Source organism: Oncorhynchus tshawytscha, linkage group LG08, assembly GCF_018296145.1.
Source record: "Oncorhynchus tshawytscha isolate Ot180627B linkage group LG08, Otsh_v2.0, whole genome shotgun sequence".
Taxonomy (NCBI): Eukaryota; Metazoa; Chordata; class Actinopteri; order Salmoniformes; family Salmonidae; genus Oncorhynchus; species Oncorhynchus tshawytscha.
In genome coordinates, this window is record NC_056436.1 from 55,872,173 (window position 1) to 55,898,136 (window position 25,964).

General features: G+C 44.1%; 2 protein-coding genes across 3 annotated transcripts in view; both read left to right on the plus strand.

Annotated features, from left to right (window-relative positions):
- Positions 1 to 16,295, plus strand: part of spata5 (spermatogenesis associated 5) — a 130,342-nt gene extending 114,047 nt beyond the window's left edge. For both annotated transcript variants that reach the window (XM_042325652.1, XM_024429447.2), the window contains exon 17: positions 14,638 to 16,295. In XM_042325652.1, coding sequence (XP_042181586.1) covers positions 14,638 to 14,814 — 177 coding nt within the window. In that variant the 3' untranslated portion in view covers positions 14,815 to 16,295. The remainder of the gene's footprint in view (positions 1 to 14,637) is intronic.
- Positions 16,296 to 19,695: 3,400 nt separating this feature from the next.
- LOC112256296 (protein sprouty homolog 1) lies at positions 19,696 to 23,866 on the plus strand. The gene is made up of 2 exons (XM_024429445.2): positions 19,696 to 20,249; positions 21,922 to 23,866. Exon 2 carries the CDS (start codon positions 21,977 to 21,979, stop codon positions 23,024 to 23,026), a length of 1,050 nt encoding a protein of 349 aa, XP_024285213.1. The 5' UTR covers positions 19,696 to 20,249; positions 21,922 to 21,976; the 3' UTR covers positions 23,027 to 23,866.
- The last annotated feature ends 2,098 nt before the right edge of the window (positions 23,867 to 25,964 follow it).

Sequence of the window (25,964 nt, forward strand, 5' to 3'; positions counted from 1 at the left end):
ATTGTGGAGATATCATATAGGTCCAGTATGGGGACATTGTGGGGACATCACATAGGCCCAGTATGGGGACATCATACAGGCCCAGTATGGGGACATTGTGGGGATATCATATAGGTCCAGTATGGAGACACTGTGGGGACATCATATAGGCCCAGTATGGAGACATTGTGGGGACATCATATAGGCCCAGTATGGAGACATTGTGGGGACACCATATAGGCCCAGTATGGGGACATTGTGGGGACATCATATAGGCCCAGTATGGAGACATTGTGGGGACATCATATAGGTCCAGTATGGGGACATCATATAGGCCTACTGTGGGGACAGTGTGGTTGATTAGGTGGATCCACATTTCATAGTTTTCCTGTTTACAGAAGGTAATTTATCCACAAAATTCCCTGCTGTCAAAATATCCACCATGTGTTGTGGACGTTCTGATGGCGCTGACAGAGATGGTCGCCTCGCTTCGCGTTCTTAGGAAACTATGCAGTATTTTTTTTTTTAAATGTATTATTTCTTACACTGTTACCCCAGGAAATCTTAAGTCTTATTACATACAGCCGGGAGGAACTATTGGATATAAGAGCAACGTCAACTTACCAACATTACAACCAAGAATACGACTGTCCCGAAGCGGGTCCTCTGTTTGGACAACCACCCAGGACAATGGATCGGATCCCAGTAGGCAACCCAAAACAATGGCGCCGCAGAAGGGGCAGATGGAGCGGTCTTCTGGTCAGGCTCCGTAGACGGGCACATCGCTCGCCGCTCTCGAGTATACTACGAGCCAATGTCCAGTCTCTTGACAACAAGGTAGACGAAATTTGAGCAAGGGTTGCCTTCCAGAGAGACATCAGAGATTGTAACATTCTCTGTTTCACAGAAACATGGCTCACTCAGGACACGTTATCAGAGTCGGTACAGTCACCCGGTTTCTTCACTCATCGCACCGACAGAAACAAACATCTCTCTGGTAAGAAGAAGGGCGGGGGTGTATGCCTTATGATTAACGACTCATGGTGTGATTATAACAACATACAGGAACTCAAGTCCTTTTGTTCACCTGACCTAGAATTCCTTACAATCAAATGCCGTCCACAGACGACGCAACCACACTGCCCTAACCCATCTGGACAAGAGGAATATGTTTGAAGGCTGTTCATCGATTACAGCTCAGCATTTAACACCATAGTACCCTCCAAACGGCGCAGCAGCGCCTCTTCAACCTCAGGAGGCTGAAGAAATTTGGTTTGTCACCAGAAACACTCACAAACTTTTACAGATGCACAATCGAGAGCATCCTGTCGGGCTGTATCACCGCCTGTTACGGCAACTGCTCCGCCCACAGCCGTAGTGCACTACAGAGAGTAGTGCGGTCTGCACAAGGTATCACCGGGGGCAAACTACCTGCCCTCCAGGACACCTACACCACCCGATGTCACAGGAAGGCCAAAAAGATCATCAAGGACAACAACCACCCGAGCCCCTGCCTGTTCACCCCGCTATCATCCAGAAGGCGAGGTCAGTACAGGTGCATCAAAACTGGGACCGAGAGACTGAAAAACAGCTTCTATCTCAAGGCCATCCGACTGAAAAACAGCCATGACTAACATTGAGTGGCTGCTTCCAACAAGTGAAATTGTTAGATTACTTGTTAGATATTACTGCACGGTCGGACCTAGAAGCACAAGCATTTCACTACAATCGCATTAACATCTGCTAACCATGTGTGTGCGACCAATAACATTTGATTTCATTTGATTTAGATTTATTTGAGGAAACGGTAAAGATTGCTTAAATACCAGCCATCCAAAACCAATGTATGACTTCGAAATATCAAAATGCCTCGTATACTCAATCTGTAGGTGGAAAGACTTTGAAATAACATTGATGTTATGGAGGGGGAGAAAGAAAACCACAAAAAACACCATAATATAATTTGTTTTCCAAGCAGGAAGATAAATGGCTTCCTCTTAACACCTGTTGTGGTTGTTCTTCTGCCCTGTTCCCCACCAAAGATTTATGACCCCACATTTGTTGTTGCAAAGATGTTTTCTTATCAAGGACACCCAGAAGAATGCATCAACAAAGCTGTTGCTATTTTAATAGCATTACGATTCAATGTAAAGACTCAATGACGCAAGTGTACGTCTGGCCTCTGCTGATCAGAGATTGATAGATTAAATCACAATGTTGACCAAGAAAATATGCATATGTTGCGTTTCTTTGAGGCCAAAACGTAGGTGAGTTTTATAAATCTGTGAGCTTTTAAATGCACAGGATAATTTTGCCACAACGAACCACTATTGTTTTGACATTTTCCGACCATAGGAAGCAGGAAGAGATTGCCAAAAAATATGTGCATATAATATTCAATTTACTACCCCGGCAAGTATGTCAGATTGTCTGGAACGAATAGCTGTTTACCTCTCTAATTCTGGTTATAAAGTCATCTTTTTCCTTTTCATTCAGAGTCCTGGCTGTCAAAATGGGAGATGTATGAAAAGGAAAGACTTCCAGCTCTGCCTTTTTGCATTTATATATAAAGACCTTGCTGTGGTCTCGGTCCAAGTACACGCGTGGCACAAATGACATTTTTCCTGGGAAATATGAACCACTCAAGTGTACTCATTGTAATGTTTCTCTTGGCTTGGGGTAGAGGCAGGAGGGAGGGAAAGGGCGGAGGGAGAGCAGGAAGGATAGAGAAGGATGTTTACCCCTCCAGCATTAAGGAACCAGTCAAAAAAAATCCTAGGGCCTTTTGGATGGGAGAGGAGGCAAACGACAGTGAGCGAGAGAGAGATTGAGAAAGAGCGAAAAAATAAGGAAAGAAGAAGACCAGCGCTTCAGCAATAGGAACTCAAGGAACCTGTAAAAAAAAGTTTATTGAGTTGGCCCCCCGGATCTTCCTCTCCTTACCCTGGCCTTAGGCCCCATAGGCCACTGTCAGGGGGAGGTGTGCCTGTTTCAGAGGCCCACACGGGCCGAGAGGTCAGGGGTCTGTAGTTAAACGCTGCACTGAGCAGCCCCCAGGAAGGCTATTCTCTCGTTTAACACCTCTCAAACAGCTGTGGATTGGCCACTCCTTTGCCTTAAAAATCCTTCTTTGACCCCTGTCTCCTCCCCTTCATCTACACTGATTGAAGTGGATTTAACAAGTGACATCAATAAGGGATCATAGCTTTCACCTGGATTCACCTGGTCAGTCTATGTCATGGAAAGAGCAGGTGTCCTTAATGTTTTATACACTCGGTGTATGTCGACAGTCCTTCCTCCAAAGGGCCATTACATTTTGTGAAATTCCTTAAACACATGGTATTTTCCTTGTCCTGGTTTCATGAGGAATTGTGAGAATATTGGTGACGACTGTTGACTCTTACTTTTGTAGGGTGTTCCAAAATGGAAGGTGTTCCACTTAGCCATTGCTTTGAAAATGTTTGTGTCTCTGTGTGCCAACATGTTCCCATTCAAAATGTAATTGTACCCTTATGTCTATGCCTTTTAGCCATACTCGTATTCAGCTGTACTGGCCAGAACAATTGGGATCAAATGTCTTTTTCAAGGGCCTCGTAATTAACTCTGTGCTATCAGTCTGGAATTGATAGCATTGAAGCCGTTTTGGCCAATGGGCGTTGCGCATAAGAAATTCGAAAGCAATTGGATCACCTTTGACAAAAAAAAATCCGAAAACAGAAGCCGCAGCGTGACATTTTCTAGGTTTAAAGAGAAGTTGTCATCTTCAACCTAGGGCATTTTGAGGAACTAAGACATGCACTTGTTGTCTTTCCAGAGAACGGCATATCGAACACCAGGATAATGAGCCCCCCAAAAAAGGGCAACAAAACATTATATAGTACCAGTCAAAAGTTTGGACACATCTACTCATTCCAGGGTTTTTCTTTGTTTACTAATTTATACATTGTAGAAGAATAGTGAAGACATCAAAACAATGAAATAACACATATAGAATCATGTAGTAACCAAAAAATTGTTAAGCAAATCAATATATATATTTTCTATTTGTGATTCTTCAACGTAGCCAATATGTGCCTTGATGACAGCTTTGCAAACTCTTTGCATTGTCTCAACCTGCATTTCAATTAACAGGTGTGCCTTGTTAAAAGTGATTCCATATTTGGTATTTCATAGTTTCGATGTCTTCACTATTATTCTATAATGTAGAAAATTGTTTCAAAAAAAAGAAAGAAAAACCCTTGAATGAGTAGGTGTGTCCAAACGTTTGATTGGTACTGTACATACATGCATAACGTGCTGTGTGTCAACGTGAGACTAACAGAAGTAAAGTAACCTACTAATGTTTTTGCCAAACCGTAGCGATGATCGAGATTAGCCTACTACATCGAATTCAATACAGTGATAGTCTTGCTACAGTAACCTCTGATTGCCTGCAGTTGATTGAACCTTCTTGTCATTTATATGCTGTGGCATAGAATGGAGCATGTATGATAGGGAGCAGAGTCTATTTTTTCAACTTTTTAACTGTCATGTAAAAGCTTTATATTTAGCGATCACCTCGTAAATATGACTCCTACTGTTAACTGCCTGTCAACAACGGAGCTTCGCGTTCGCCAACGCCATAGTTCATCAGAGGAAGCAGCGGTGATGGGACAAGGCGGGGCTAAGAAGCATGCCTTCTCAGCCCTGATATCCATGCAGCGTTTAATGTAATCTTGTGGGATTAGGTGGCTTGTGAGGCTACCATGTTACCTATACGATTTAAAGCAATTTTAGAATAGAGGATGGGCACGGACGTTGTGAATTTTGCTTACCATGTGATCAGGACTGTGTAAACATGTGAGCACAACACGCAAACACACACACACATGCTCAGGGGCATAGTAGTGCACAATAATACACACACACAGAGCCATAGAGAGCTGTCTCCAGGTTGCTCCAGTGTGGGCATGTTTAGTAAATATGCCATCTCTTCCTTCCCAGCGCTGGGGAGAATGTGCCGCTTTCATTCGCCTGATTAACCGGCGAGGACAAATATGCCCTTAAAAGTGAGGCCCTGTTTGCCCCCTTACACGCTACGGCCGCCTCGTCCCAGAGCCTCGACACAGGTGCTATTCCACACGGGCCTTTCCTAAACAGTGTGGAGGTGAGGAGGAGGGGGGGGACCCTTCTGAAAGAGTTTCGTAATCTCAACTGATTGGTCAGCATCAGCTATGACAGCTGTTTTATAGGTTCTGGATTAGAGCAATTGATGTTATGGTGGTAGTAATGCGCTAGGGATGGACCTCATAACAGCCAAGTCACCCCTGCTTTGAAAGTTATTCTGGGGGGCGAAAGAGAGAACCAAACACTGTGTGGTCTTGAAACGAGCACCCGTCCCATTTTTCAGCCATGTTTTCTATGGAATCTGAATCCCGTGACTCTCTTCTCCTTCTCCTTTATGGTTGTGCGGCATGTTTCCATTCACGTCTCCCCCCCCACGTAACTCCATAACCCCCCAACACATACACTCCCCACCACTCTCCTCCCCCTATCCTCAACTTAACCAACACCCCCCCTGCCTTTTAATCTTAAATACTGTAGGTTTCACATGGGTTGTGGAGAGGCCTTGTTTCTCTTGGCAGCCTGCTGTCACTGCACACTTCCTCTTTGCCTTCTTGGAAAATGAAACATTTTATTTCTGGTCGGAGCGTGACGCTGTTTGATTTCTATATTATTTAATTTCCTCTCCGAATGTCGGATGCAGTGGGGACTATTTTTCTTAAAAGGGGGAGTCAATATTTTTGGCGTTGGCCTAAGAACTTCTTCATGAGCCAATATCATCACTGGCTGTGTGTGTGTGTGTGTGTGTGTGTGTGTGTGTGTGTGTGTGTGTGTGTGTGTGTGTGTGTGTGTGTGTGTGTGTGTGTGTTCGATCGCAAGAGAGCTGGGGCAAGTGTTGGTGTAATGCAGAGCCTAAGGACACAGGGGCGGCTCGATAGTTACTACGCTGCCAGGCCTCGTTGATATACTGCAGGAGCAGGTAGCCACCAAACCAGCCCTTAATTAAGGCTTTTTGATACTGAGACTGAGTGGCTTTGTTGAAGTAGGAAGCGACGGCATACTGGGTGGGTTTGACCTGAGCCCGTTGGTATGCGCTGCCGGTTAGCTTCTTCATCTAATCCTGAAAACATTTCTGTGCACACTTGTATTACTGAAACTGGAATGGAAACTTAAAAATGTTGTTGAATGTTATGAAAAGAAATGGAGAGAGACATGACAAATATGGGAATCCACGAGGCCACATTTTCTATGTAAAGGAACACCGACAGAATCCCAATGAATACAGTCTGTAGTGTGTGTGTGAATGTCTGTAAGTGTGCACTGAGTGTTAGGCAGGTGTTACTTCCATTACAAGGCTGGGAATCGGATGGGGATAACACACACACAGCCAACAGCCAGTGGAGGAGGGATTCGGATGGGGATAACACACACACACAGCCAACAGCCAGTGGAGGAGGGATTCGGATGGAGATAACACACACACACAGCCAGCAGCCAGTGGAGGAGGGAATCGGATGGGGATAACACACACACACAGCCAGCAGCCAGTGGAGGAGGGAATCGGATGGGGATAACACACACACAGGATAGGACACACACACAGCCAGCAGCCAGTGGAGGAGGGAATCGGATGGGGATAACACACACACACCAGCCAGTGGAGCCAGTGGAGGAAGGAATCGGATGGGGATAACACACACACACAGCCAGCAGCCAGTGGAGGAGGGAATCGAATGGGGATAACACACACACAGCCAACAGCCAGTGGAGGAGGGAATCGGATGGGGATAACACACAGCCAACAGCCAGTGGAGGAGGGAATCGGATGGGGATAACACACACACAGCCAACAGCCAGTGGAGGAGGGAATCGGATGGGGATAACACACACACACAGCCAGCAGCCAGTGGAGGAGGGAATCAGATGGATATAACACACATACAGCCAACAGCCAGTGGAGGAGGGAATCGGATGGGGATAACACACACACAGCCAACAGCCAGTGGAGGAGGGAATCGGATGGGGATAACACACAGCCAACAGCCAGTGGAGGAGGGAATCGGATGGGGATAACACACACACAGCCAACAGCCAGTGGAGGAGGGAATCGGATGGGGATAACACACACACACAGCCAACAGCCAGTGGAGGAGGGAATCGGATGGGGATAACACACACACAGCCAGCAGCCAGTGGAGGAGGGAATCGGATGGGGATAACACACACACAGCCAACAGCCAGTGGAGGAGGGATTCGGATGGGGATAACACACACACAGCCAACAGCCAGTGGAGGAGGGATTCGGATGGGGATAACACACACACAGCCAACAGCCAGTGGAGGAGGGAATCGGATGGGGATAACACACACACAGCCAGCAGCCAGTGGAGGAGGGATTCGTATGGGGATAACACACACACACAGCCAACAGCCAGTGGAGGAGGGAATCGGATGGGGATAACACACACACAGCCAGCAGCCAGTGGAGGAGGGAAGCGGTTGCAGGAGCATGTCCAGAGGCCACTGAAGTATCTGGGGCTCGTGTTGTGGCGGTCTGACTCCAAGCAAGGGAAATGAGAAAAGCCTCAAGCCTGAAGGAAAAATGCCCGTGCGCGTGCCAAAGCTGATGTCATGGCGTTAAACAGCTCCTCACAACAGCACTGAGGGCCGGCCGCCCTCCCTGCACTGGGCTAAAAAGACCATGCTTAGCCCTATGCCATTTAAGCTGGAGATCCAAATTGCTTTTCCTGCCCCTTCCAATTAAATGACCAACAAAGAACCGAACTAAATGTGATCACCAACCTGCAGCAACGTATCATTATGGTCTACCAGAGGGCCCCCCCCCCCCGGCCTCTCGCCTCTCTTACGGTCGGGAAATATGATGACAGATTGTAAATCGTCTGCGTAATCACTTCTTCGGATCGCATTTTCCTTATTTTCGCACACGACAAGCATCATTCGCAAAGGGGTTTTGGGAGCAGCGGAGGAGGAGAAAAAAATCAGCTGAACGAGTGGAAACAAGGATGTGGTCGGAGTTCAATCAGGCGGTCGTGTGTCTTTTCCCTTTTCCAGTGTCCTGTCTAGATCACTGGGGTCCAGGCCACTCAAATGACTTCTTTATTCATCACTTTGACCGACGTGGAGAGTCCCAGAGCCTCCCTTAAGTAGAAGTACGTTGTGGTTGGTATTCAATCATGGCTGCACAAGACTGTATATGTGCATGAGTGCGTTACACTCATAAGGTGATTGTTGTGAGGCCACGACTACGCCAAATGAACGGTCTTTCATCAGAAATAAATATCTGTTGTGTGTGTGTGTGGAACACAGGTTTCATGGAAGCAATATTAACAAAGGGTTATTAACGTCATTGTTACAGAAAGTGTATATTTAGGTTGTGATCTAATAGAAGAACAAGAACTTGTGATTGGACAGATACAGTATATAGGCTACATTTAAAACTAACGCATTGGCTCACTCTGCATCGAATACTCTTTACAGTTGTTGTTTTTGTTTTCATAACCTGTTTTTGGAAAATGCTACTAAATAGACCTGGTCCTAGGTGGTCTTTGATGGCTGTTACTGCACCGCCAGCCAGCCAGATATCCAAAGTACTCGCCACATCTCCAACGAATGGCTGCTGCAATGCATCAGATTAGTCCCTCCATATATTTAAGTGATTGCTGACATAATTTATGAAGGGAATGAAAAATAAAGTCTGCATTGCAATACATTTTTAAAAACGATCCATAATTTAGCCTGGGCTGCCACGGCCCCCTTCATTTCATTGCTGTGCGTTTGCAGCTTTTTTTTGTCCCTCTCTCTGAAGGCGGGGGGGCCCAGCTTTAAGGGTTGTGTTGGCTCGGGGCCTGGAATTTCTTCACGTTTACAAACAAACTGCTTTTTGCTCACCCTGTTTGCCTTTGTGGCTTTTCAAATTGAAAAACTGCCGCGTTCAGCAGCGTATAGAGACCCCTCCTAAATGAGAGAGATGAATATGTCAGTGTGTACTGCTATTGCTACAGTATATACTTGTTAGCAGCTCTGTTGGTTTGTCGAACTGGGTGGGGGGGGGGGGACCGGCGTAAATAGCCAAATGATTTGTTGTTGAGTAATGGGATTGAGACGAGGCCCTTAACATGTCCCCTATGTCGGGAACAAAGTAAAAAAAGAAAGAAATTGAAGACAATTGAGTTTGTGTTTTTGGGTCCATGTGTTTGTGCATGTAGAAACTTCCTTCAATCATGTTGTTGAAGTCGCTCGCACCCCCCTCTTCCCCCTCTCTATTTCAATGTCCTCCCTCCTTAATTGAGGCCTGTGTTGCAAACTTTCATGGTTTCACATCACCATTGACAACAAGCTAAATGATTTGAATGATGGGAAACTCTCAATGACATTTTGTCCTGGACGCTGTTTACAGTGTCTGAATCATGTTGTTTGGCTGGCCCTGAACAAAGAAATCGCTCACTTCCTGACATCTGCCTAGCACCTGCCTTAGCCAAGTGAGCTAGCCCTGTCTTACACAACCGACATACTTCCTTGTACATACTCATCTCGAAAACTCCCCTTCCTGTCTTAAGACTCCAAACCATCCTATCCCCATCAAATATGTCAAATCAAATTGTATTGGTCACATACACTGGTTAGCAGATGTTAATGCGAGTGTAGCGAAATGATTGTGCTGATAGTTCCGACCATGCAGTAATATCTAACAAGTAGTCTAACAATTTCACAACAACTAACTTATACACACAAGTTTAAAGGAATTAATAAGAATATGTACATATAAATATATGGATGAGCGATGGCCGAACGGCATAGGCAAGATGCATTAGATGGTATAGAGTACAGTATATACATATGAGATGAGAAATGTAGGGTATGTAAACATTATATAAAGTGGCATTGTTTAAAGTGACTAGTGATACATTTATTACATCCAATTTTTAATTATTAAAGTGGCTAGAGATTTGAGTCAGTATGTTGACAGCAGCCACTCGATGTTAGTGGTGGCTGTTTAACAGTCTGATGGCCTTGAGATAGAAGCTGTTTTTCAGTCTCTTGGTCCCAGCTTTGATGCACCTGTACTGACCTTGCCTTCTGGATGATAGCGGGGTGAACAGGCAGTGGCTCGGGTGGATGTTGTCCTTGATGATATTTTTGGCCTTCCTGTGACATCGGGTGCTGTAGGTGTCCTGGAGGGCAGGTAGTTTGCCCCCGGTGATGCGTTGTGCAGACCTCACTACCCTCTGGAGAGCCAGAATTTGTGGGCGGAGCAGTTGCCGTACCAGGCGGTGATACAGCCCGACAGGATGCTCTCGATTGTGCATCTGTAAAAGTTTGTGAGCGTATTTGGTGACAAGCCAAATTTCTTCAGCCTCCTGAGGTTGAAGAGGAGCTGTTGCGCCTTCTTCACCACACTGTCTGTGTGGGTGGACCATTTCAGTTTGTCCGTGATGTGTACGCAGAGGAACTTAAAACTTTCCAACTTCTCCACTACTGTCCCGTCGATGTGGATAGGGGGGTGCTGTTTCCTGAAGTACACGATCATCTCCTTTGCTTTGTTGACGTTGAATGTGAGGTTATTTTCCTGACACCACACTCTGAGGGCCCTCACCTCCTCCCTGTAGGCCGTCTCGTCATTGTTGGTAATCAAGCCTACCACTGTAGTGTCGTCTGCAAACATGATGATTGAGTTCGAGGCGTGCATGGCCACGCAGTCATCGGTGAACAGAGGGTACTGTAGACTGCCCAGTGTTGAGGATCAGTGGAGATGGTGTTTCCTACCCTTACCACCTGGGGGAGGCCCGTCAGAAAGTCCAGGACCCAGTTGCACAGGGTGGGGTCGAGACCCAGGGTCTCGAGCTTAATGACGAGTTTGGAGGGTACTATGGTGTTAAATACTGAGCTTTAGTCGATGATCAGCATTCTTACATATGTATTCCTCTTGTCCAGATGGGTTAGGGCAGTGTGCAGTGTGATTGCGATATCTGTGGACCTATTGGGGCGGTAAGCAAATTGGAGTGGGTCTAGGGTGTCAGGTAGGGTGCAGGTGATATGGTCCTTGACTAGTCTCTCAAAGCACTTTATGATGACGGAAGTGAGTGCTACGGAGCGATTGTCATTTAGCTCAGTTACCTTAGCTTTCTTGGGAACAGGAACAATGGTGGCCCTCTTGAAGCATGTGGGAACATGCTTCAACAGGGATCATATTTAGGCAGCCATTTCCCCTTTGTGTTTCGTGGGATCTTGTCTATGTTTAGTTGCCTGTCAGAACTAGTTGTATAGCTTCACGTTTCGTTTGTTTGTTTTTGTTCGGTGTTCATTCATTAAAAGTAATAATGTACGCCTACCATGCTGCACCTTGGTCTCATCCTTACGACAAACGTGACAGGAGCCTTGTTTTCAGATTAGCCTTGTTAAAATCCCCAGCTACAGTATATGCGGCCTCACGATTTGTGGTTTTCAGTTTACATAGAGTCCAATGAAGTTTTTTCAGGGCTTTCGAGGTGTCTGCTTGGGGGGGGTGTACACGACTGTGATTATAATCAAAGATAATTCTCTTTGTAGATAATGCGGTCGGTATTTGATGGTAAGGAATTCTAGGTCAGGTGAACAAAAGGACTTGAGTTCCTGTATGTTGTTATAATCACACCACGTCTCGTTAATCATAAGGCATACACCCCCCCCTTCTTACCAGAGAGATGTTTGTTTCTGTCGGCGCGATGCGTGAAGAAACCAAGTGGCTATAATGACTCTGATAACGTGTCCTGAGTGAGCCATATTTCCGTGAAACAGAGAATGTTACAATCTCTGATGTCTCTCTGGAAGGCAACCCTTGCTCTGATTTTTTCGACATTGGCTCGTAGTATACTCGGGAGTTGTGGGCGATGTGCCCGTCTACGGAGCCTGACCAGAAGACCGCTCCGTCAACTATGTTGAGTAGAAGTTGAACTAGCAAAAACAGGCAAACAGTGCACACACAGATCTTTAGTGAGTTGTCTGAGAAGTGGATACTGATGGGTTATTACCATACCTGAGCGAATATGTGATCCTGGTGGTAGCTGGTACCACAACTAATCTGTCAAAGTAGAAATAGTCTTACAGTACTCACTCTTAAACAGACACACACATTTTTAACATTATATTTTAGTAAATTAGCAGACGCTCTTATCCAGAGCGACTAAAAGTAGCAATTAGGGTTAAATGTTTTCTTCAAGGGCACATCAACATATTTTTCACCTAGTCGGCTCTGAGGTAGTTCTGAAAGTTGAGCTCACGAGCCAAAAGTGGGCCCCGAAAATTGCCTACCACGTCACAATTACGCAGATATATGCACAACATCATTGCTGTCTCTCTCTCTCGCTCTGCTGTGTATGCATCTTACTAGCTGTCACTCAAATGGTGAGGCGCTGAAGCTCAATGGCTAGAACTCAAATTGCTAGGGGGCTGGCCCACATGAGGGAAAATGCAGGGGAAATGGTGCAGCACATCTTCCCAAAATGTTTGGGGGGGGTTTCTTGGCTAATTGAGGTAAGACAGTAATTATACTCATAGTGCATGTATGAACTACACATTGACACATTCAGTCCAAAGTGGGAGGTTTAAAAAATTATTAGCAGTCACCAAAGTTCTGGAGCATGTCTTTAAGCAGCTATGGAGCTATTTTGCTACGAATTCACTTCAGCTACAATATAAATAAATAAATATTCTTGTTGGCTGTTGCAACCCTCCTCTATTGTTGTTTTTCTGATCTAAGAAATGTTTTGTGGTTTTCTCCATAATGGTTAAGATTAGGAACGGAGATCTGTACCTTTCGCTGACTTCTACCCGGCAATGTCTGTCAATGTCAACAGTCTGCCGTCTTGTTGCCAGCCTCTGCCCCATGGATGAGCTCAAGGGGAACCACTATTTTTATTTTCTCTTCGCCCTTCCCATTACAATAAGGGGGTTATTGAATACTTTTTTTTTGCCTCTTTAAGTTCTTTGAATCCTTAATTGTAGGGTACCCATTTGTGCTGTCCCCTTCTTGGAATGGGGAAAATATGCCAAGGGAATTTGTGAGGTCACCTTCCAAATGGTTCAGTTTCCTCCACTTGAAATAGATTGAATACATTCGCAGCCCTTGCAGGTGTAATTATGCCCTCAAGGTTTCAGTTCTGCTGTTCCGGACCGTCCGGATTTACAAAGCACCTCATAGTAGGAGTGCTGATCTAGGATCAGGTCCCCCCATATCCTTATAATCATCTGAATTATGATCTAAAAGGCAGAACTGACCCTAAATCACCACGCATACACTGAGGGGCTTTATGAATATGGACCCAGATGGTTTGTGGAGGAAACCAGGACACCGTATAAGCCTAAATTTAGAATCGGGACGGGCATATCCGGTCCTGTAGGGCCAATGTGCACACAGGCTTTTGTTCCAGCCTAGCACTAACTCGCCTCCAGTGAGATTTCCATATATAGGTCTTGTTATCCAAAACACATTGAGCCCTCTGTGGTTTCCCCTGGCATGGAGGGAGGTGGCGGTGTCAGCAGACCCCCTCCCACCTACCACACCTGTTTTATAATTTCTCACTGAATTAACGGTGATAAGACTAAGGCCCGGCGACTTTTTGAGGAGATTCTGTACACGCCGTGGGAGTGAGTCGTTTCCGAAAGTCCAGAAATGGCTGATGAATGCCAGACACCTTCTTCCCCACCCATGCCACCCTCTCTTCCAGAACTAGCGCTCTGTCCTACAGCACGACCTGCTCCAACGGAAACCAATCCGTCTTTCCAGTGACTGATAGCACTGTGTTGAGATTTGCAGGATATGCGCACCGTCAGTTTGCTCCACGGAACGACCCAAACCCTGAGCAACGTAAAGAATGTAAACTGCTGTGACTGCAAGGGAGGGAGGTTCAGGATTGGGAATATGTATGTATGTTTTCAATTAAACAGAATGAATTGCCCTCTTAAGTCAAATGTTATTTATTGCAATAAAATGTGCAATCTGAATTAATACAAAATTATGGTATGTGTGTGTTCTGCATATCAGATACTTTTTCTACAGTGTGTGTGTGTGTGTGTGTGTGTGTGTGTGTGTGTGTGTGTGTGTGTGTGTGTGTGTGTGTGTGTGTGTGTGTGTGTGTGTAACCCTGTAATAACCGTAGGCTAAGCATAAAAAGCTTGTAGCTATTGTGTAATATTACACATGGCTTAATACAAACTGTTACAAATGTGTAAATTCAACTATTAGATCACAACCTAAATTCAATTTTTATTCCAATGGTCATGATTTGGTCAACCTCGTTTTGTCGAGATTCATTATTGACCTGTTCACCACAGCCTAGGGTGCTGTTTCCCAATTCCAGTCCTCAAGTATCCCCAACAATACTCATTTTTAGTGTAGCCCTGGACAAGCACACCTGAATCAACTTGTCAGCTACTCATTAAGCCCCAAATGAGTTGAATGAGGTATGTTTGTCCCGGCTACAACAAAAAATGTGTGCTGTTGGGGTTACTCGAGGACTGGCGGTGGGAAACACTGGCCTAGTGGCTGTGGATGCTAGCATGATTTTAAATAGTCGTAATCTGGCCGTCTGACAGCCCTGTATCTGTTTCCTGTCGCAGATAACGGCAGTATGCAGAGAGGCTGCCCTGCTGGCCCTGCAAGAGGACATCAAAGCACAGCTCATCATGGGGAGACACTTTGAAAGCGCCCTGAACACCGTGAAGCCTCGAGTTCCAGACTCTCTCATCCAGTCGTATATCAACTATCAACAGCAACGCGGCCTGCGCTTCTTCTGATGTCGGCGTGGAAAAATTCCAAACCTGCGAGAGGAGTCTTTGCTAGAATAAGCAGTAGACCTACAGGACCGACTGCATGTAGTTACTGTAAATGCAGTTATCCACTGAAGTCGCAAGGGTTTCCAAATGGACATTACATCAGTGAATAGGCGGCAGCGTTTCGCAAACTCGGTCCCGGGGACCCCGAGGGTTGCACATTTGAGATTTTTTTGTTCCATAGCACTATACAGCTGATTCAAATAATCAACTCATCATCAAGCTTTGATTATTTGATTCAGCTGTGTAGTGCTAGGGCAAAAACCAATATGTGCACCCCTGGGGTCCCCGGGACCGAGTTTGGGAAACACTGGATTAGGGGGAAACAATAGGCGAGGATAGCCCATGTGATTGAACCATTATGCTACTTTGTAATGTGCTCATTTATTCTTGGTCACCAAAAATAACCTAAATTCTCGACAAAATTGTTATTTACAAACCTGTGCTCCCTGAAATGCAATATTAGGCTACAATGTAATAAATTAATTGTTTCTCTATATGCTTTTTAATGCTTTTTATTATGTTATCCTCATAAGACAAATTGAATATATTAGGCATGGGTACACACGCAAAAAGATTACCGTGCAGAAAAATTTATACATTTATACATTTTTCAAAGGCTCTTCCTTGGGCAATTTTCAAAGCAAAAGTTATTGGTCTAAATCAAGGTGTCACAAAAAAAAACACAAAAAAACATGCCCCTCCCTCCCCCTCTCCACAAAGTTACAAATATTTTCACATGACCCTCCCCTTGTACTGTGAAGTAAATTGAACACCCTCACACCTCATAGAATTAACTCAATAATGTTAACGACCGCAAATGACAAATGTAGCAATCCTGTGTTTATAAACCTGGATATGGACTGGGCCACTTCAGCATGCTTTTGTTTCACAGTTGATACCATGCAGGGCTACGGGCCAGAAGGTTGAGGGTTCGCCGACCACCACAGATGAGCTCACTCTCCCTGCTGCCTGTTTCATTATTTTACGATCAGAGCCGGCTGCAGACAATGATCAACTAGGGGGAAATTAGATTTTCAACATATTTACAATTATATAAAATAATACATTTTTCACCAACAGGTTTCTGTGCCAATGCAACACACAAACAATAAACAAAGTATACCGACTACGAGCACTTCAATGTCATGGTTTGCGTTTTCAACACAACAATAAATAGACTATGTCAATCTCGACAAAAAGAACATACATCCGTCCCTACCTTGTAGGCTTACCCAGTATTGAAGGCTTGGCTTGACAATGTCCGAATGTCATTGAACATTTTGGTGTTTTGTAACAGATGTCTCTTTCCATTCATCAATTGTCCACTGCACAGTTTGGATTGATTGATTGTTATTATTCGTCATTTAAAAAAAATACATATATAAACACAAATACTTTTTTTTTAAGTGACCGGGATTGCATAATAAAGTCAGAATTATTTCCATTGTGGTCCTTATTCTTTTTTACATAAATACATATACAACTACATAGATATAGACACATTACAGAGATAGAGATTAAAAAATGATCAACCTCTAGATGAGTATGAGGGGGGAGTTTAAGTACAATTCGTACAAGCTTGTTTGGCTGGTAGCTTATTCTTTAGATGCTTGGGGATGCTTAATCAACCAGACCTTTGAGAAATGTAATGGACATCCATCTGCATTTAAGATCCAATCTGGCACAGTCAGCGCCATCAATAAACAAGGGATATTTCGATGTGTAGCATATGAAGAACTTTATAGCCAACATGTTGTTGTTGTTTTTTTTGTTTTGGGGGGGGGTGTTAGGCTACTTTGCTAATAATTGTCCACCTCATGGTTCAACTGTCAAGAGATTTGAGCACTAAATGCATCACGGCATTGCATGCAAAGGCCTATAAGCTTAGGTATCCTTTGTATGAAATGAATATTTTAATATATATATAAAGGAAGAGAAGCTTAGGCCTAACCCGAGAGAGATAGAGATATGCTGGTGGTATGCTACAACACCGACATGCATTTATTTACATTTGAAGTCGGAAGTTTACATACACTTAGGTTTGAGTCATGAAAACTCGTTTCTCAACCACTCCATAAATTTCTTGTTAACAAACTATAGTTTAGGCAAGTCGGTTAGGACATCTACTTTGTGCATGACACAAGTAATTTTTCCAACAATTCTTTACAGATTATTTCACTTAGAATTCACTGTATCACAATTCCTGTGGGTCAGAAGTTTACATACACTAAATTGACTGCCTTTATACAGCTTGGAAAATACCAGAAAATTATGTCATGGCTTTAGAAGCTTCTGACAGGCTAATTGACATCATTTGAGTTAATTGGAGGTGTACCTGTGGATGTATTTCAAGGCCTACCTTCAAACTCAGGGCCCCTTTGCTTGACATCATGGGAAAAACAAAAGAAATCAGCCAAGACCTCGGGAAAGAAATTGTAGACCTCCACGAGTCTGGTTCATCCCTGGGAGCAATTTCCAAATGCCTGAAGGTACCACGTTCATCTGTACAAACAATAGTGCGCAAGTATAAACATCATGGGACCACACAGCCATCATACCGCTCAGGAAGGAGACGCGTTCTGTCTCCTAGAGATTAACTTACTTTGGTGCGAAATGTGCAAATCAATCCCAGAACAACAGCAAAGGACCTTGTTAAGATGCTGGTGGAAACAGGTACAAAAGTATCTATATCCACAGTAAAACGAGTCCTATATCAACATAACCTGAAAGGCCGCTCAGCAAGGAAGAGGACACTGCTCAAAAACCGCCATAAAAAAGCCAGACTACGGTTTGCAACTGCATGTGGGGACAAAGATCGTACTTTTTGGAAAAAATCTCCTCGGGTCTGATGAAACTAAAAATAACTGTTTGGCCATAATGACCATCGTTATGTTTGGAGGAAAAGGGGGAGGCTTGCAAGCTGAAGAACACCATCCCAACCGTGAAGCACGGGGGTGGCAGCATCATGTTGTGGGGGTGCTTTGCTGCAGGAGGGGCTGGTTTCACTTCACAAAATAGATGGCATCATGAGGACGGAAAAAGATGTGGATATATTGACGCAACATCTCAAGACATCAGTCAGGAAGTTAAAGCTTGGAGTCAAATGGGTCTTCCAAATGGACAATGACCCCAATCATACGTCCAAAGTTGTGGCAAAATGGCTTAAGGACAACAAAGTCAAGGTATTAGAGTGGCCATCACAAAGCCCTGACCTCAATCCCATATAATGTTTGTGGGCAGAACTGAAAAAGCATGTGCAAGCAAGGAGGCCTACAAACCTGACTCAGTTACACCAGCTCTGTCAGGAGCAATGGGCCAAAATTCACCCAACTTATTGTGGGAAGTTTGTGGAAGGCTACTCGAAACGTTTGACCCAAGTTAAACAATTTAAAGGCAATGTTACCAAATACTAATTGAGTGTATGTAAACTTCTGACCCACTGGGAATGTGATGAAAGAAATTTAAGCTGAAATAAATAATTCTCTCTACTATTATTCTGACATTTCACATTCTTAAAATGAAGTGGTGATCCTAACTGACCTAAAACAGGGAATTTTTACTAGGATTAAATGTCAGGAATTTTGAAAAACTGAGTTTAAATGTATTTGGCTAAGGTGTATGTAAACTTCTGACTTCAACTGTATGTCAGATGCCTACTGCGTCTGCTATACAGATATAGACAACAGACAGGAGGGTAATTCGTTAATTTCCTATTAACACACGACCCTCCCCAGCCCTCCCCATTACATTTCGATCTGCCCCTTTGATTATTGCACTGGGTGGAAAATTTTAAGGAAAACGTTTGCATTCAACTTTAATAATGTGCTTTACATTTGGTTTGCATTTGCGTATTGGATATATCCAGGGGGAGAAAAGGAAGCACGGATGGTATATTAATCATTGCATCCATGGAAAATCTGTTAATTACTGTAATCCTAAAATGTCCAACCGCTTTCCGCACTTCCGACCACAATGAAGACGTTCCCATCTGTCGTTTGCGAATCCAGCAGGAGTTGCTTTATCATCAAGCATGAAGCTCCAAACTACTTTTTTTTAACATAGTCTATCCAGCCCAAACATCAGAGACATATGCCTACAGATGCATTTATCAGTCCATTAATGTAGAAGTATTGTGGAATTTTCTGACCCGAGATGGTATTGAGGTCATTCATCTATTGATTTGTCCATTTGAAGAGGATAAATTGACTTTGTATTGAACTTCCTTTTCTCATGGATCCGGATGTAGCGCATCCGCGACACCAATCAAACCAGACAGTCAAGAACAGAGGGGGGGATGCGGCGGGTGGGGGAATCTTTCCCCTCGCTTGCGGGGTGCCTTTTTCTTAAGGTGGCTCCGAAGTTATGTTTAGGCCCACTATTCACTGGAGTTATAATACAACGGAGTAATGAAGGAGTTGTCATTTAATTTTCTATATACCCAATTTTATTACGGATTTAGGTCTTAGGCCAACATTATTCCAGTAGGTCGTCATTGTAAATAATAATTTGTTCTTAACTGACTTGCCTAGATAAATAAAGGATAAATAAACAATTTAAAAATACATTCTAAATGATTTTCTGTCTTGAGTTTGATTTCTAACTATGCTATGCGTAATTGGAATGGTGAGACGCCGTGGAATTAAATAAAACAACGCTATAAAGATTGATACTTCTGTTGTCACTGTTCCATAGTTTGTAAGCACAAGAACAAAATGAGCTTTCTCTGCTATTTCAAACAGCTCCACCTTAACTGCTGCACACATCTCTATCGCCCGGCCTTCCACATCTGCCCAATGAATTAAGAGCGGATGCGATGTATCCTTTTTCAGTGGAGTGAATGGCCAATGGGAGTTGGCTTGTCGAGCAAACACTGAGCTCTACGTTCTCATTCATTCAGAGTTAGACAGGCATGCAGTGTTGAAGAGAGCACGTCCTCGATTAGCGCTTGCTTTTGAGCATTCCGCATAACAAAAACCTTATTTTACAAAAATTGACTCATTAGAATTCGAAGACGGAAGCCATTGGATATATAATTATTTGTTTTCATATTGTAAATTAATTAAAGTGTGCTTTTTAAGAATCCTAACGAAGATTATTCCTACAATTGTTACTCCGCTCTAGGACTAAACTGGGTTGTCTGACTAGATCGGCTTCAAGTGCGCAACCTTTATTGGGTGTATCAAGAAGCGTGGATTTACAATTTCTGGAACACAGTGTGTAAATGCACCAGATTTTAAGAAGGAATAACGAAAGAAGATAAGCTACAACATCGTATCGGGATATAACGCAATCGTTACGAATGTTAAGAGCTAATTAAAATACGCTTGGACAATTTACTTGGATGGAGTTTTGGCATATTGGTTGATGGAATCGACGTTATGGATGGTTGCAGATGGGTGCGTATCTCCCCCTCAATGCGTGAAACACATTTGAAATGTCGGGTTTGGTCATCGATTCTCTGTTACTTAAATGTAGACTGGATACGTCAAACCCTCTGATGCAAGTAGGCTATGCGCATAGTGTTCAGAACTCCGGCTTTGGGAACATTGTTGCCACTGTAGTTGCATGGAATAGGCTTTTTGTCGATGGGTGTCCTTGGGAACACTCATCTGGTGCTCGAATCTGTAGAGTTGGCTTAACATTCTTCACACGCGTGTGCCCTCTACTCGGTGTGTCTATTTAACACCGGTCATTCGACTTTCGAAAGGAATCAAAACGGTCATAGTAGGGTTGTCAGAGTCGAGGATCTCACGCGCAAGCACCCCTCCCCCACGATAGCCGAGTTGTTTTCATTCATAAGGTTTCCCCCCTTATTTCGATTCATACTATCACATGGGCGGTTGCTCGGTCAACTTAACCCGATGGCATAGGCATGTTTGAAGTATGATATGGCTAAAAACGGCGTATTTATGTCCCTTTAAAAATATATATACATAAATATATATAATAATTATACCACCCATCCAAATAATGGCTAAACCTAGTTATTGTGCTCCGTGCGAGCTACTGTGGATTTTCATGAAGCAGTGTCAATAAATTAGAGCCCTGAACATAAACAAGCTGTCTTCACGTAGAGAATTCCTGTCTGTAAATTGTATCGTTTTTTTTAACTCGCTTGCGTCATGCTGATTACACCTTGCCAATATGTGTTTACCGATCAGTCCAATTTGCACTCCGGTTTCGACGGATACGCGTTTATAGCTAGGCCTGATACCTCGGCTAATTCCAGAAGCTGTTGGTATCCAATAGGCCTACGAGTAACGGTATTGGGTTTTAATTCGATTGTAAAAATGTGCTTTTGAAGTTCTTGAGAAGCACAATAACTTAAACATTTACTTGAAATTACATGAACATAAAGTCGACACTGACGTTGTGGCATTTTGTCGCGACCCTAGTATATATTTTTTTTACCCTATTGTCTTCACATTTCCTTCAAACCGTCTTCCGTTTAGTAATAGAATAATACGTTAGGCGGCTCATTTTGTCCTCTTGAATCGTGGCCTCGTTCCGTCGCCGTGGCGCTTTATAATGTTAACTAGTCATACATATGTAAATTAGACCGGGAAGTATTTGTACTGAAGTTTGGATGTGTGCTTATTGAGGAAGCTACAAAACGAGTTAATAGTATACTTTTCCACGGCTTGCTTCGCCCAGAGCATTAAAATGTGCCATTGTAAAGGGGATGTTGATCAAATAAAATAGTTGGGCTAAGTGAGCATGCTCTTAACATTGTTGAAGGTAGGCCTACTGAAGTGTTAAAAATTATAGATATTTTTAAAAGCACTAAACAGCCTAAACCACAAAAAAGCATACAATAATAATCGCCTCAATAGAGGCGTATTATAACAGATGATCATTGCTGAAAACTATTTGAACTATATAGAGACCATCCAGGGATCTGTTGATGTTTTACTTTGTCAGCACTTTAGCCTTTCCCATCATGAGTTGAATCTAAAATGTTATGGGAACAGTATTCAAAACCTCCACCATCCTAGATCACATTTACAAATGGCATCCTTGTCTTTACTGATGGCTCTTCTCTGTGTCTCCCTTGCCGCCCCCTTGCAGGTTTTCTGATGCATGCCAAGTCCACGGTGAATGTCGGAAGTGGTGATCACCCCAGATGGCGCTCCAAAGTCAACATGGCCCTGGCGGTTCATTAGTGGTGATCCAGCAGCCTTCCCTGGAGGGCCGGCAGAGGTCGGATTACGAGCGGGAGCTCCATCATGCCGCCATCCTCTCCCTGGACCAAATCAAGGCCATTCGCTCCAGCAACGAGTACACAGAGGGGCCGTCGGTGGTCCGGAGGCCCCCTGCACCCCGCATGGCACCCAGGCCCGACAAGCAGCAGGAGAGGACTCACGAGGTGATCCTCGTCAATGTGAACAACAACTATGAGCACCGGCCGGTAGGGCATGGCCACCACAGTGGGGTGGTGGTAGTAGCCGGAGGCCAGCAGTGTAGCACCAGGGCCCCGGGCCTTAATCGCTCCACCAGTACAGGCAGCGCGGCCAGCTCCGGGAGCAATAGCAGTGCATCCTCTGAGCAGGGACTCCTGGCCCGCTCGCCTCCCTCTAGACCGGGGATGGTGGCCCTCCACCAGCACCACCACAGAGCCGAGAGGACTCAGCCTGTTCGGGCTCAGCCCAAGGCGCTGCTAGCCCCCCAACATGGCTCTCACCCGCCGCCGCCACTGGAGGCACCGCTCAAGCCCTCAGGGAAAGGGGACATGGCGTCTGGCCACCAGTTCATCTGCGAGCGCTGCGGGAAGTGCAAGTGCGGGGACTGCACAACCCCAAGGACCCTGCCCTCGTGCCTGGCCTGCAACGGCCAGTGCCTGTGCTCGGCGGAGAGCGCCCTGGAGCATGGCACGTGCATGTGCCTGGTCAAGGGCATCTTCTACCACTGTTCCAATGACGACGAGGGAGACTCGTGCGCCGACCACCCCTGCTCGCTGTCGCGCTCCCACTGCTGCTCACGCTTCCTCTGCATGGGATTACTGTCGGTACTGTTCCCCTGTTTGCTGTGCTACCCGCCCGTCAAGGGGTGCCTGAAGGCGTGCCAGGGCTGCTACGACCAAGTCAACAGGCCCGGCTGCCGCTGCAAGAACTCCAACACTGTCTATTGCAAAATGGAGAGCTGGTCCCCGCAGGCCCTCGAAAAGCCTTCCTGATCCCGTGTGTGGGTGTAGGAAGAGGGGCAGTCGATCCTTGTGCGGTTCTGACGATGATAATAATATTCACTATTGATGTTAATCAAACATTTGAAGCACCTCCCATCTGCCTCCCTTTCTCCAACGGGGAATCCTGCTAGGAGTAAAGCACGGAATATGAAAACCACTCAATTATTTTTTTATATTTCCTTCCTTTTTTTTCTGACAGGGCCATGTTGTTACAGACCAGTGTTTTGTCTGAACTGTTTCTGTCTCTCTTCAGCTACTCATTAAGAATATTCTGTTAGCTAGGCAGTTTCCCTGGTGCTTTAAGCTTCAAGTGAGAGCAGCCTCTTACCAAATCTGTGAAGGACTATCTAGCCAGGCAATATGTAGCTGTTACCACGTGTTCATAGCTAACAAGGATTGTGTGAATTCCCAGTTGCTACCACACTAAGACCATGGTTATCTGGGTTTCTGTGCTCGAGTTGCATTATGGAAAGCACATGCATCTCATAGTATTCTGTTGGATATGTTTGTCTCTCCCCTTCTCATCATTCACACACATTCTGTGGCATTTTTCCCTGTTTTTTTTTTGTTTTCATTTTGTAAACTGTATGCTCAAACCCATAAGAGTAAATTCTGGCTATTATTTTTAAAGAAAATGTCTGATAAAACTTTTTTTTTTTTTTTGTAAAAATATTTATTATGTGAAGCTCTATTTTATGATATTTATTGCAAAAGACAGTCTTAAATGTACTCATGTCTGAATATAACAAAATATCAATACTTACTGAAAAATGAAAGGGTGGCACAAAAGAAAAAGCTATGTTAACTTTAATGCAGAAAATATATTAATAATGAAAAGAAAAAAATGTTGTCTTGATTATCCTCATTACATTGACCCTTGGGAGTGATTTGTGCTGGTTTGAATGCCTTCAGGGTATTGATGTTTCATAAGCAGTGAATGGGTCCAAGTCTGGTTCTTGCATACACCATAGAGTACATTTCTGAAACTGAGAACAAACTTTGGTTGATGATTTACTTCAAGCAAGTGGTGCTTTTCTTTGCAAAACTTGGAATACTTTGGTCAACAGCAAGTTGATATTTACTCATGGAATTCTGGTTAAAAAAAATAAAAAACTTAGTGAGTCATACGTATATCAGCAATGAAGTTTTCAAGATATAGAACTTTCAAAATATAGAAAGTGCAAAACGCATCATTCTTTCTGTATTTTAATGTTCTATATCAACTTGATTGTTGACATGCAAAACATTTTGGGACTGTATCAATAGTGGACTAATGAAACAAATACCAAAAGAGTTTGAGTGGTATTTTCCTTTAAGAAACTTCATTCCAGCCAAGAGGTCACCACCAAACTTAGTAATAGCTTCATTCCTTTGTTTAAAAAGTTGCTAGATCAGGATGTTCCCAACTCCTAAATGGTCTCCATATTGAGGCCACAGTGTGTGTCCGAGAAATGAAAGCCACCATTATGACTACCCAAGGCCACCTGTTCAAAGATAATAAACCAGCTATCAATGCTGAGCTTTTATGGCATGTTCCTGCACTAAAGGCAAAGATGGGGCAGATACAGACCCCATTTGGCTGCCTCTTTTTGTCATTGAATTTATCACTCTGGAAGTTTTCTGACCCCCAGGGGATAAGCTCATCACTTCTAAAGTTGGTGGGCCTGAAATGGCAGACCGGCAACAGGAAATGCAGTGGAATAATAGGGTTTAACTTTGAGTGGGCAGTTAGTCTGAAATACTATGTTTCAGTTTAGCTGGAGCAGGAAACTCTTGACCTCGAGTAAAACAAGCACAGTTATTCAGTCAGGTAATATGTGTAATATAACTAGGTTGTGTGGTAAACATTGAAGGGGGTATTTTTGTCGAAAACCAAATGGCATTTTGTGATTTAGCTGACTAGGCTTTTGCTGGGCCCAACCTGTAGGATTCCCTGTCACTATTCAACAGTTGGTTCAACAGTTTGCATGAACAGAACAACCCTTCCAGATGTCTCCTTTTATTTAACATGCTTTTTCACACTTTGCGTCTGGAATGTTCATTTTTGTTACACTGAATTAAGAGTGAGTTAGTGATTTGTCCATTTCTGTTACCTTTTAGAGCTTGAATTTGAGCCCCATTTTCTCATGGCTCCTGGACATTTGCAAATGTGTTTTTTTTTTTTCAGGTTTCACTTTAGATCCCTGACACCGAGGACAGAGCTAAAACTGAATTCAGGAGGCGGCCAACATGAAGCTAATGTTTACTTTGTATTTTCCAGCCTGATCCAAATAAGGAAACCTCTTTGCTCCGCATTTCCAGTTCTCAGATTGTAACAAGAGACCCTTAAAAACCTTCCTTTTTTTCAATCAGATGAAATGCCTAGCTGTTAAGAGTGTTGGGCCAGTAACCGAAAGGTCTCTGGTTCTTATCCTCGACCTGACTAGGTGAAAAATCTGTCGATGTGCCCTTGAGCAATGCACTTAACCTCAATTGCTCCTGTAAATTGCTCTGGATAAGAGTGACTAAAATATAAATACCAAAATAATTTAAGGGTCTTAATATTTCTTTTCTATTTCAAGGATCCCACTCTAAGAGATTATTTGTCATCATCGCCCCTACAAGCTTCCACATTTTTCATCATTCTTGTGTCAAGTCCCACACTGGGGTGAAAGTCAATCTGAGTCAGTTAAGTCATTCCATGGCACAAGTTGCCACAAAGCGAACTGGCTCCCTCGCACTTGGTGCAGAGTAAATTTAGCAGCACCACACGCCCACGGGGTGCTATTTTTGAGTGTGTCAAGCTTGGCGGCCCTTCTCCCGGGGCCCTCTGACAGCATTGGGGCCTTCAGAGTGCAAACATGCATGACTACCCTGTGAGTCACCACGGTGGAACCCACAAGCTCTGCTGCCGGCCGGGGCTGTCCTTAGCCAGGGCACTACTGCTGAC

Excerpts from the sequence above, each read along its gene's own strand:
- LOC112256296 (XM_024429445.2), top strand. The coding sequence starts at position 21,977 with ATGGCGCTCCAAAGTCAACATGGCCCTGGCGGTTCATTAGTGGTGATC.